Raw genomic sequence first — 13,171 nt, forward strand, 5'->3', positions numbered from 1 at the left:
TCCAATGCATGGAAATAAGTTTTCTAAAGCCTTTTCCAAAAAGTCAAAAATCAGCCCCGGGCCCACATGGTCAAAACCCGACTACCCATTTACCTATGAACTCAAATATATAATTTGTTTTGAAATCGGACCTCAAATCGAGGTCCAAATCCTCTTTTTTTTTTGAAAAACCTAGGTTCTACCCAAAACACCCAATTTTCCCCATGAAAATCATTGATTTTGAGTTGAAATCATGTTAAAAGATGTTAATGATTGAAGGAAACTACTAAAAATTGACTTACAATCGATTTGGAAGAAGAGTTGTTCTTGGAAAATCGCCCTAGGGAGTTTTTGTTTTGAAAAGATGTGAAAAAGGGTTGTTTTTCGCCTAAGTATAAAAAGTTGCAGGCTGCAGTTATGGGAATTGCGAAGGGAGGTTGGGAAATGCGAACTGGGAATTGCGAAGGGAGGTTGGGAAATGCAAACTGGGAATTGCGAAGGCAGGTTGGGAAATGCGAACTGGGAATTGCGAAGGGAGGTTGGGAAATGCGAAGCCTGCAGGCCTGCAATTCCTTAAGTCCAAAATTTCACCATGTGGCCTATCCAAAACTCACCCGAGCCCTCGGGGCTTCAAACCAAACATGCACACCACCCTAAAAATATCATACGGACTCGCTCGTGCATTCAAATCACTACAATAACATCAACAACTATGAATTTAGCATCAAAATCATGAAACTTTCTCAAGACTTCAAATTTCCAATTTTCTCAATAACTATCCGATTCACGTCGTTTCAAGTCCGTTTCTTACCAAATTTTACCGACAACACATATAAATCATATTTAACCTGTACCGGGCTCCGGAACCATAATACGGGCCCGATACCACAGGTTTCACATAACATTTCACTTTCAAAAACCTTTATATTTTTTAGAAAATAATTTCTTTCAAAAATTCATTTCTCGGGCTTGGGACCTCGGAATTCGACCATTTAAATTGGGCACCTTTCTGGGTCAACCTGGTCATCGGGGCTTCAATAGATGAAAACCCCTCCACGAACCGACGATAATAGCCTGCCAAACCCAAGAAACTCCGAATCTCTGTGGCTGATGTGGGCCGAGGCCAGTTCTTGACTGCCTCTATCTTCTTCGGATCAACCTGAATACCCTCTGCTGATACAACATGACCCAGGAATGCAACTGAACTCAACCGGAACTCACACTTCAAAAACTTAGCATACAACTGACTATCCCTCAAGGTCTGAAGAACCACTCCAAGATGCTGCTCGTGCTCCTCCCGGCTGTGGGAATATATCAAAATATCATCAATGAAGACTATCACGAATGAATCCAAGTAAGGCCTGAACACTCGGTTCATCAAATCTATAAAAGATGTTGGGGCATTTGTCAACCCGAATGACATCATCAAGAACTCATAATGCCCGTACCGAGTGCGTAAAGCTGTCTTAGGGACATCAGATGCCCAAATCCTCAACTGATGGTAGCCAGATCTCAAGTCAATCTTCGAAAATACCGTGGCACCCTGAGGCTGATCAAACAAATCATCAATCCTCGGCAATGGATACTTATTCTTGATTATAGACTTGTTCAACTGCCGGTAATCTATACACATTCTCATCGATCCGTCCTTCTTCTTTACAAATAACACCGGCGCACCCCAAGGCAAAACACTCGGTCTAATGAAACCCTTCTCAAGCAAGTCTTGCAACTGCTCCTTCAACTCTTTCAACTCAGGCGGGGCCATACGATACGGAGGGATAGAAATGGGCTGAGTGCCCGAAGCCAAATCAATGCAAAAGTCAATATCCATGTCGGGTGGCATACCCCGCAGGTCTGAAGGAAATACCTCAAGAAACTCACGAACAACGGGCACAGAATCAATAGAAGGAACCTCAGCACTAGAATCACAAATATATGCCAAATAGGCCAAACACCCCTTTCTCGACCATACCCGAGCCTTCACATACGAGATAACACTGCGGGTAGAATGACTAGGAGTCCCTCTCCACTCTAAACGAGATAAACCCAACAAGCCTAAGGTCACGGTCTTGGCATGACAGTCCGAGATAGCGTGATAAGGTGATAACCCGTCCATCCCCAATATGACATCAAAATCAACCATATCCAAAAGTAACAAACCTACTCGAGTCTCAAGACCCCCAATCACAACTACAAAAGAATGATGAACACGATCTACCACAATAGAATCACCCACTGGTGTAGACACATAAACAGGAGCACTCAAAGAATCACTGTGATAACTGCATTAGAAGCCTCAGCCTCGGGCCTGGCTAGAAGAGCATAACATCGGGGCTGGGCCCCACCACCCTGAATTACATCTCTGGGACGGCCTGCTGCTGGCTAGCCTCCACCTCTAGCGGCCTGAGCTCCACCTCTAATACCTCTACCTCCACCTCTAGCACCTCTACCTCCACCCCTAGCTGGCTGGGCGGGCTGTGGAACACTCGGTGCCTGAACCATGGCACGGGAACCCTGATGCTGAGAGCTACTCGGTGCTCGAGGGCAATACCTAGTAATGTGCCTTGTGTCGCCATAAGTAAAACAAGCCCTCGGCTGCTGGGGATGACGACTTTGAAAACTCTGAAGCGGCGGTGCGCTGATAGGAGCTGGTGGTGCACTGTAGGACTGCTGATCAGAATACTACATATGAGAACCACGACCACCTGAAGCACCGTGAGAAACCTGAAGTGCTGACTGAAAAGGCCTAGGAGGATGGCCTCTACCATACGAATCGCTGCCTCCAGATGAGGTACCACTAAATTGGCCTGAATGACGAGGCCTCTTGTCCGAACCATGACCACCTCCTTGCGACAGAACTATCTCCACTCTCCTGGCCACATTGGCCGCCTCCTGGAAAGAAATCTCACTCCCTGTCTCCCTAGCCATCTGAAGACGAATCGGCTGAATAAGTCCCTCAATGAACCTCCTCACCCTCTCTCTCTCGGTGGGAAGTGTAATAAGAGCATGACAAATCAAGTCGATGAATCTGGTCTCATACTAGGTAACAGACCCTGCTGGAGATGCTCAAACTGCCTCCGATAGGCCTCTCTCGGAGTGATGGGGAGAAACTTCTCCAGAAGTAGCTGAGTAAACTGCTCCCAAGTCAAAGCTGGTGATCCGGCCGGTCTAGCCAAGCAATAATCTCTCCACCAAGTCTTGGCGGATCCCGACAAGCGAAAAGTAGCAAAATCGACCCTATTGGTCTCAACCATCCCCATGTTCCTGAGAACCTCATGACAGCTGTCTAGATAATCCTGGGGATCCTCAGAAGATGCACCGCTGAAAGTAGTAGTGAAGAGCTTGGTGAACCTGTCCAATCTCCACAAAGTATCGGCAGACATAGCTGCTCCATCACCGGTCTGTGCTACTGCTCGGTTGAAGAAGCGGTACGTGTTCTCACCATCCGCGAGAGAATAGAGTAGAAGTTCAATTAGCATTGAGAAACCAAACCGCACGACAGGAAATAATAGATGTGAAATTTTCCTAACTCTATAGCCTCTAGGGGATAAATACAGACGTCTCCGTACCGATCCCTCAGACTCTACTAAGCTTGTCTGTGAACTGTGAGACCTATGTAAAGTGCTGCCATAAAATAAAGAGCAACCAAGGTTTTGAAGTTCTACTGACCTGTATGTTAGCATGGATCTCCTGGTCAGTCACAGCTACTGGGTCTATCTTTAACTCTTCATGCTTCCACATTAGGACAGCTCCATCAGAGTAGCCATATATGCTAATTTCAAACAAGTTAGTAAAACCAATAAATTCCATGAGCTCGTAATGGCTCTGCATGCGCGTTTCAGTGAGGCAGCTGATTGATGGGTTGTTCTAGTCCATAATGTCTTTGAAGTTGCGCCGGAATTCTTAGTTGTTGCAACATCTGAAGTTCCAAACGAGTATCTTCATTTTGGATTCATTTGTTATACGTGAGCTCTCATCCCGGGGCCAGTGACATGCGCAGGTGCGCAACTAGTGGGTGATCTGCCCTATTGGATACCGACAATGGCAAGTCTTCCTCCGTCAGTGCGGGTAGAATCAGTATTGCATATTTGTGGATGATCGAGAAGGGGTAGGTGTGGATGTTCATTGCTATTCGAAGCACATTTTTTGGAACTATGATGAAGTATCATTTTTCTCTATTTTCGTGGAGTGTGGTCGACAGTGATTCCCGTAGAGTGACGTGTTGCAGCATTTGATCTGGGAAGCTTGGTGCCTGTACTTCTGGGTTCATTAGGATGGTTACGTCGGGCTCCGAATTCAAAGGGGATAATGGCTCTGCTGTTAGTGCCTCCGCTGGTGGTGCCTCTATTTCGATATCTAGGTTTTTCGGCTGTGTTAATTCCTCTATTTTCAGTGATGAGAGCAACCAATGTTTGGTGGGGGTATATGAATTTTATTGTTCCTCCTGGGCTTGTAGGGTCTCCTGTACCTGCACTGGTGAGTATGGCTGCTGGTAGAGCCCCTAAATTTGTGGTGGCTGTTGAGTGGCTGTTGTGAGGTGATTTTCCATCTCCATTGCTGTTATTTACAAGTTCTGAATGGTTTCCGTACATACTTTCGTGTGTGTCCTCCAGTCATGTAGTTGCTCGATGAGGTCCTGTGTGTTCTCCAAGAAGAACTGGGCATGCTGTTGTAGCCCCACTACATCCAACCATGGAGTTGGTGGTAGGTGATGCACGACTGGGATCTGTAACTATGGGAACTAGCACCACTGGAATGAATGTTGTTTGGAAAAAATAGTTTGTTGTTTGTGTGTGGCTGTGATGGCATGGAGGGTGCAAGTAGCTCTCTCTGATGTGGCGTGGGTAGTGGTGGCATCGGTGGTTGTGGTAGTTGAAACGGTGGTGGAAATATTGATACATTTTGAGGTTGAGGGAGAATGGGGAGTTGGTCTGTGGGAGGGAGTGTGGAGGGGAAGATAATGGGGTGACTGGATGGTGGGGAGGCTGCTTGTGCTTGTGGTTAGTGGGGTTGAAGTGATGGATGGGGAGTGATGGATTTGATGGGGTTTGACAGCGGCAGGGGTAGGATGGGTAGTAGGGAGGGAGTAGGTTTCATAAGTGGAAATGATTTCATGCAGTGAAGGCTTCTTAAAAGGAGTGTTTATGATACTATCGTTATTTTTTATGTTGTGCGTGTTGTTTTTTCTGCATGTGGTAATCTGTTCGTGCCCTTGAGAACCTGTGTATGCTCTTTTTTTGTTTCTATTTTGCGTTGTTGTCGTCAGTGTTTTTGTGGGCTCTGCAGTGTTATTTCTTATAAAGGAAGTTTTTATTTGTGGTACATGTGGTGGGTATTTAGTTGATATGGATGAATTTTTTGGTCTTGTGAAAAACTATTTAACGTGACCAACAAAAAGCAATGCTAGGCATTTAAGCAGTTCTCGCTTTAGAGATGTGCATTTTACCTTTGTTGATAGGTCAGTAGGTTGCGGCGGGAAGGGGTGGGGTGGGATGGGGTTGAATTAATTTTACTCTAAAGTAATTCAAGGGTAATAGGATTCCCACAAAGATAAATGACAAAGTTCGCGAATTTTGTATTGCAACTTCATTTTGGTACTTTAAGCCACATTTAGAGATCTCAATGAATAAGGATCATCATAAAGGTTTGTGGTTAGGATCCTAAACTAGTATTTGAGTTTTATAATATCATATACTACTTTTTGTTTATTACTAAAAATATGAGATTTAAGTAGGAATGAGGCTCCCACATTAGAAAATCAAGAATTTAAAGGACTTTCAAGGCTCCGATTGAAAACTGTATGGGGTAAAATTAATTAGCGACAGGTGGATAAACATTGAGATGACACGTGGAATTGAAGACAGATAAGATATGAGTCCGCAAATAGTTAGCACCAAATACAAATATGTGACTGGTACTGAATAAGTTCTGAAGGCATTAGAACCGAGAACAAAGATTTGAAAGGAAGACATCAGTAAGGAAAGGCAGCACTCAATGAGCAGTCGTTAGAAAGAATCTCTGTATTAATGTTTAACTGTTATGCAACCATCAAAAGGGGAGGGGGGGGGGGTTATTCTCATTAAGAGCTTGATTTGGGGATCTTGTCTCCCTGAATAAAGCTATAAATAAGCGAATTTGTATCCATAGTAGGACATGAAAAAATCATATGTATACAAAGGCAAAAATCTACTCTTATTCAATAGAATCATTCTTTTTCTTTTGCTTTTAATATTGTTCTTATTACTACTTCCGGAGAAGCTAAGTCCATGCATAGCCATGCTTGTATTTTCCTCAAATTATTTTGTTAATTCACGTGTCTATAAATCACGTTACAAATTTAACTATATCGTTTTACGAGTAAATAAAAATTAATTATATATTTGGAATCACTGGCGAGTTAATTTTACCCATGGTCATTGAACTTTTGTGTTTGTTACCCAAAAGTCACTTTTTTTTTGTTACGTAAAAATTATTTATCTTTGTGTTCATTACACAAAAGTCACTTTTCTTTCTTTTGTTACACAAAAATCATTTTACTTTGCTCTAGTTATCACAAAAGTCACATTTTTACTTGAAAAGTCTATTATGCCCTTGATATTATATAAACCTTCATATTTATGTAACATCAATGGCATAATAGACTTTTCAAGTAAAAATGTGACTTTTGTGATAACTAGAGCAAAGTAAAATGATTTTTGTGTAACAAAAGAAAGAAAAGTGACTTTTGTGTAATGAACACAAAGTTAAATGATTCTTACGTAACAAAAAAAAAGTGACTTTTGGGTAACAAACCCAAAAGTTCAATGACGGTGGATAAAATTAACTCATCACTGCCTCATGCATAGTCCGGAAACGTATCTGACTCGGGGGTTTTGATCTCATTAACCAATAATTAACTTTCGGGTTGATTTTGACTTTGATTCAGGTTTATTTATATGAGATGATAATTCAAACAAGCATAATTAAACCCAATAATTAATATTTTAAACAGATTGAAGATGTTCGACTGAGATTGAATGTGAAAATCAGTAAAGAATTAGCTGCACGCTTAGCTTGAATGTGAGGTATGTGGAGACACTGACTTCAAAAAGTGTTTTCCTAAAAGATAAGCATACTAGCTGGATAATGAGTTATACAATAAAAGAGTATGTATATGAGTCGACGAGCATATAAACAAAAACCAAAGATACTTACTACATTAGGGTTATAGTGTCAGCTCAGTATTATGCCTTGTATGCATGATTTGACACATGTTTAGTTCAACTAATTTCTGATAATATTTATGCTAGTACAATATTATGATTTATATTCATGTTACAATACATATTCCAGTATACTACAGATAGTATAAATACATGCATTCATTTGCATAACATGAAACCCTTATTATAGCCTGTTTGGTCAAGCTTCTTCAAGCCGTAATACCTTTTCTATCAAAGTTAGAGTGTTTGGACAAGCTTTTAGAAGAAAAAGTACTTTTAATTAGAAGCAGAAGCAGAAAAAAGTAATTTCTCTCCAAAATCACTTTTTTGTAAAGCACTTTTGAGAAAAATACACTTATAAGTTAATTTTTGCAGCTTGGTCAAACATGCTATTAGATGCTTGTGGATGGCCAACGTCCCGCCCCGTCAAGTTACTGTATCAAATAAGTATGATGGCTTCAGTTATTCAGTCATATAAATAATGGATAACTCGTGCTTCCCCGATAGATTCTGAATTTGCCACTGAATGAATAATTCGTTTAAGTTACTAGATTCATATATAAATATTTAATGGATTTATCTATATAAATACATAACCTAAACAAAAGCTATTGAATCTGCGCGGTTGATCGATCTACTGAACCTTCCAAACTACGATGAGGTTCCTTCAGCTTCACTTGACTCTTAATTTCAAGTGATGAATTAAATAACTAAAAATTATTGTTTGGGAAAACAAATAAAGAAGACAATAATCGACACAAATGCTTATACAACAACTTGATAAATCGATCAAGCTATTATCTCATCTATTTTACACTCCCTATACTTGATATCAGCCTTACTGGATCCAGCCTCATGTATTATGTCACAACATTCACATCTATCAATCTGAAAAGAACAAAGGAAAACAATAATTAATAAAATACAGAGATCAAAATAGAGAATATAGTAATATTTACACAAGTAGATGTTATTATATATTCACTTTTTCCTTTTTTTTTGTGGTGGGGGTGGGGGGGTGGGGGGGGGGGGGAAGGAGGAGGACAGGGAAAATATGTTATTGAGATTTTCTTGGTTTATCACAATTTGCTTTATTTCCAGGTTATTAATTCCAGCCGCTATTTATCTTTTATCTAATAGAAAGGTGGTCCGGCGCACAAGGCATCCCGCGTTCATGCAGGGTCCGGGGAAAGGCTACACCCCAAGGGATGTGATATAGACAGCCTAACATAATGTAAGCATTAGTGGCTACTTCCACGTCTCGAACCCATGACATGTAGGTCATACAGAAACAACTTTACCGTTGCTCCAACATTTCCCTTCCAGATTATCTAATAGAGAATATTTTATATTGCCAGTATATAAAAGTTAAACTCCTATAGAAATTTATGGCAGATTACGGAAGTAGAAAACATTACCTCAATACGTTTTGTTGCTGGTGAATAAACATGGATTTCAGAAATATATTCTGCAGAATAATTTCCAGAAGACAAACAAGCTCCAATTCGTCTAGGCCATGCTCTAGTATAAGTAGTAACAATTTCATTTCTTGGAGTTTTCTCAATAGATTTGAAGAAAAAAACATGAGGAGACTCACAAGGATCCAAAGAAGGACTTCTAACATCAAACATGTAATATGGTGGACTAGGACTTGGTTGCCATGTTTTGAATGTTACAATAGGATTTTGAATCCAACTTCTAGGCATAATTTTCTCATAAATATGTGCTGAATATCCCCAAGAAACTGAAAATGTCCAATTATTTGATCTTTTGTGGCATATAGTTTGTTGTAACATACGTGATTGATCATAATTTGCAGCATTTTGTAGGTGGAAACTAGATTGGGCACGATCCATTGAGGGAAAAATTGGATCAACCATGTCAAAATGGTGAAGGGACATTAATAAAGACCTTGGATGATATGATAAAAATCCAGATATGTCACCACGTAGATCAATCTGCAAGTTATAAATATCCAAATATTATTTAAGGGAAAAGAAAAAAATCGTATACTTAATCTAATTATTTGCTAGGACATATCTTGCCGATACACTGACAATGTAAAAAGTAACAAAAAAAAACTTGACTAAGAAAGGTATCCATAGAACAAGTTGTCAGAAGACATAATCTCTGACACGTCAAAATACGTTAATAGTATAATTTTTTACTGTCAGTATATATAAGTTAAAAACAGAAGGAAACCTTACCTGATGAATACCTTGAAGAGGAGAAAGGTTGACTCCAATATCAGAAATGCAAAGCATTGTAGTTCTATCAGCAGATTTCAAGTGAGAATATCTCTTTAGGCAAGACATTATATTTTTAGCAAATGCTCTAGCCAAAGGATAACTCAAAATAATTCCGGCACCACCAAAAGCTTCATGAAATGAATACCAATAATTCGACAATATAAATTCCGAGTGTCCTCCGATATAATAATACTTTGTATGATCATATTGTGCAAGAATATCAACCATATTATCTACAAAAAATATTGAGTCGTCGTCCCCCATAATTACCCATCTTACCCCTTCATGTTCTTCTCTAAATACCTCCATAATCCCATGAACCATTCTTAAAACTCTTGAATCAACATGTTTGGTTTCTTCAACTAATTTTGGAACATTATCGGATATTTTATAAGGTGGTGAATTTATTGACCATGGTAAAAGATTACCTTTAGGAGGAAAATCTAGTAAAAGATGACCTCTTGTAATATTTGGTCTCCACCAAGATTCAATATAGGATTTTCTATGGTGCCATGCTTTTTCTGACCCTAAAATTCCAAAAAGGAGGTGGTTAATATTTGTGGGATTTTTGGTTTGTGCAATATTTGATGATATAATTGGGAATTTTATGGAGGAGAAAAGAACAGAAGATGTACATTCAGAGTCATTGAAAAAGATTATTGAACCTACGTATAGGACTAAACCACAAATTAACACTGTTTTNGATCTCAATGATCTTTATATGTCCTAACATATACTTTGTCACAGTCTTTGTACTAGTGATCATTGACTAAAATATTACTATTAGCTTTCATGAACATTTTTGATGAATTAACCCAAGCAGTCGCCCACTCAATCACCTAAATTAAAAGTAACCAGCGGATATATAATATATTTATAGTTCATATTTAATATATATATAGTCGTGTATAATCTATGAATAATTCATGTATAATATGTATATAACCGTATATAACCATATATAATTTAGTATAATAGTTTTAAATAATAAAAAATAAATCCAGCTGGCTATTTGTGTAAAGATCCAACACTTTTTTACTTTTAAAAGCCAAACTTTTGTATATAGCAAACACTAATTTGCAAATAATATATATGTCCAAACGTCTAGGCTATCTTTATTACAAGAATGTCATTCAAAAGATTATGTAATTACCTTACGCCAACTTTTTCGGGCTTTACGCTTTTAGGCCGCATCAAAAATTATTTACATTTTATAGCGAAAAAGTATATAAAATTTGTATACTTTTTGTATACAACATATAGAATGTATATATATACAAAAAAAAATATATTTTTCAGCTATTATTTTGAGAGCGGTTATACAATATTATTTTTTCAACTTTTTCCATCTCACACTTCTATTTCACAAATATGATGATGTGAATCCCGATATACAGAGTAGTATTTTTTTTTTTTAACCGATGCTTTTTAACAGTTGAGAGTTTGCTACTAGTAATATTTTTAATTTTGCTTTGAATTTATTGAAATATCTTCGGATGTAATTCATGATCAATAGGATAGTTTACTGCAATATTTGCCTAACTTCGAAAACTAAAGTATGGTTAACAGATTAGGTCAACGTATACTTTTCCTTATCTAAATAAATACTTATGTTAAAGGTTGCTAATTCTTAAAGTCTCTCTGACTCACGTGATATTTTTTTTTAAAATTAATTCGATCCAGTCAAATAAAGGAATCTTTAAGTTACCTTCAAGCTGCCTTTATAAAGCAGTTCTCATCTTTGTGCAACATAAAATAATGTTTACTAATAAGGATCGTAGTAGACTTATGATGTTTGGCTATAATTATATATTTTTAGTGCATTACTTACTTTACATTTAGGTGTTTCAATGCTAAACTATATTATATTTGTGCTTAATTGAGTTTATTTTATGTGTAGGTACGTTGAAGATGAAATTGGGAGCAAAGTAGAGATTTTATGTGTATTTTATGCACTACAAAAATGGCCTGTGATTATTTAACGATGGAAAATATTATGATATCATGTAATGATTGAAGACAAATTTATTCAAGGATAATGTGTGCAAATTGACGTGAGATGAAATTGGAAAGCAAAAGAAAGAAATGAGAGTGTTAGGCAACTAGCACTAACAAAAGACCTCCAAATTGAAATTGAAGAATGAGAAACGAAGCAGCAGGCGTAGCGAGCTATTTAGCTCGCGTTAGAGCAGGCGAGGCGAGGGCTGCAGCGAGATGGAGCTCGCGTTTGAGCTTGCTAGGCGCGGTCTGTTGCGAGCAATGCGTGTTTCGGGTTTTAAAGCCTATTTTGTCTCCTCTTTGGTTTTGGACTTAGTTATTTTGTCTAGATCTTTTCCTTACACATTTAAATAGTCATTCAATACCATTTTACGGAGATTTGATCTAAGGAGGCAAGAACACACTAGGAGCAAGACGGGAAATTCTTCTACGAGTTTTTCACTTCCTTCTTCCTATTTCCATTATTTGTTATGCATTCTAGTAGTAGTTATGTATACTATTATGAATAGCTAATTTGTTATCTAGGGTTTTGATAGAACCTTTTGTAGGATAAATTCTTGTTATGTTTTATATAATTGAGCCATTGGATTTCTCTACTTGTTCAACTACGTGTTTATTGTTGTTGATTGAATGACCATCAATTGATTGCGCCTATTTAGTATGTATTGCTTGGAAGATGGTACATATTTAGGTAGTTGTTGAACAACATCACTCCTGACGTATGTGAGGAATCAACACGAAGGGTTTAAAGGTGGGATTAGGAATAACGAAACCTTGGTGCGATCTTACTGAGCGGTAAACTAGTGCCAGCTAGAGTAGTTCGGAAGAATATGTCAAGTAAATTGTGATAGTTGCTCGGAAGAGAATTATGACACCCGAAGTACTCACGATCGGTAGAAAATACTTAGGTGAAATTATAGAAGGCATATCGGGAAGGATTCCGACAATTGGAAAAATCATAACTCTAGACCTCCATAGTCTTGTCTCAAATTTCATCCTTGGTAGTTGATAATTTTACTGCTTTATAATAGTTGGTAGTTAATTAGTTAGAAATAAACATTATAATCTCTATAATTATGAAATTGTTTGGACTTGTGTTTCTTAGCAATATTTAACGACTGTAGCTAGGCCTTGGTTCTCTATGGGATTCGACTCCGGACTTGTAAACCGGATTATATTTGCAACGATCGGTGAGTCCCTTTTATAAGGCATAGTTGGGCGTGATCAACTGACAACTATTCTTTTATTATTAACTATAGGTATCAGGTTCGAATCCTGGGTACGAAATTGCCATTGTTAGTGTAACGATCCGATCGGCCGTTTTGAGCTCTAGCGCATTGTTCGGCAGTTTGAGGCCATGAACAGCCTCACTTCAGGTATTATGACTTGTATGTATGGTCGAAATTGAATTCCGGGTAGTTCGGAGTTGATTTAGAAAGAAAATTCTCATTTCGAAAGCTTTAAGTTGAAAGAATTGACTAAGATTGAATTTTAGAGTAAATGACCTCGGAATCGGGATTTGAAGGTTCCAATAGGTTCGTATGATAATTTCGGACTTGAGTGTATGTCTGGATCGGGTTTTTGATGACCCGGGAGCGTTTCGACGTCTATTGGGGAAGTTGGCATTTTGGAAGAATTTCATAACTTTGGGTCGAAGTGCATTTCAATGGTATCAACGTGCGTTTGGGATTTCGAGTTTGGGAATAGCTCCGTGTGGTGATTCTGGTATTGGCAACGCGTCCG

General features: G+C 38.4%; 1 protein-coding gene across 1 annotated transcript; it reads right to left on the reverse strand.

Moving 5' to 3' along the window:
- Window positions 1-7,869: 7,869 nt before the first annotated feature.
- LOC109243834 lies at window positions 7,870-10,126 on the reverse strand. Its single transcript, XM_019410833.1, has 3 exons — window positions 9,389-10,126; window positions 8,600-9,139; window positions 7,870-8,069 (listed from the first exon to the last, which is right to left on the reverse strand). Exons 1-3 carry the CDS (start codon window positions 9,752-9,754, stop codon window positions 7,971-7,973), a joined length of 1,005 nt encoding a protein of 334 aa, XP_019266378.1. The 5' UTR covers window positions 9,755-10,126; the 3' UTR covers window positions 7,870-7,970.
- Window positions 10,127-13,171: the final 3,045 nt, after the last annotated feature.

Source organism: Nicotiana attenuata, unplaced genomic scaffold, assembly GCF_001879085.1.
Source record: "Nicotiana attenuata strain UT unplaced genomic scaffold, NIATTr2, whole genome shotgun sequence".
In the NCBI taxonomy this organism is placed as follows: Eukaryota; Viridiplantae; Streptophyta; class Magnoliopsida; order Solanales; family Solanaceae; genus Nicotiana; species Nicotiana attenuata.

Bases quoted from the DNA above. Each gene is read 5' to 3' on its own strand.
- LOC109243834 (XM_019410833.1), bottom strand. From the start codon at position 9,754: ATGGTTCATGGGATTATGGAGGTATTTAGAGAAGAACATGAAGGGGTA. The intron at 9,140-9,388 runs GTAAGGTTTCCT...TATAACTTGCAG, and splicing joins CTCTTCAAGGTATTCATCAG to ATTGATCTACGTGGTGACAT. The intron at 8,070-8,599 runs GTAATGTTTTCT...TGTTCTTTTCAG, and splicing joins CAGCAACAAAACGTATTGAG to ATTGATAGATGTGAATGTTG.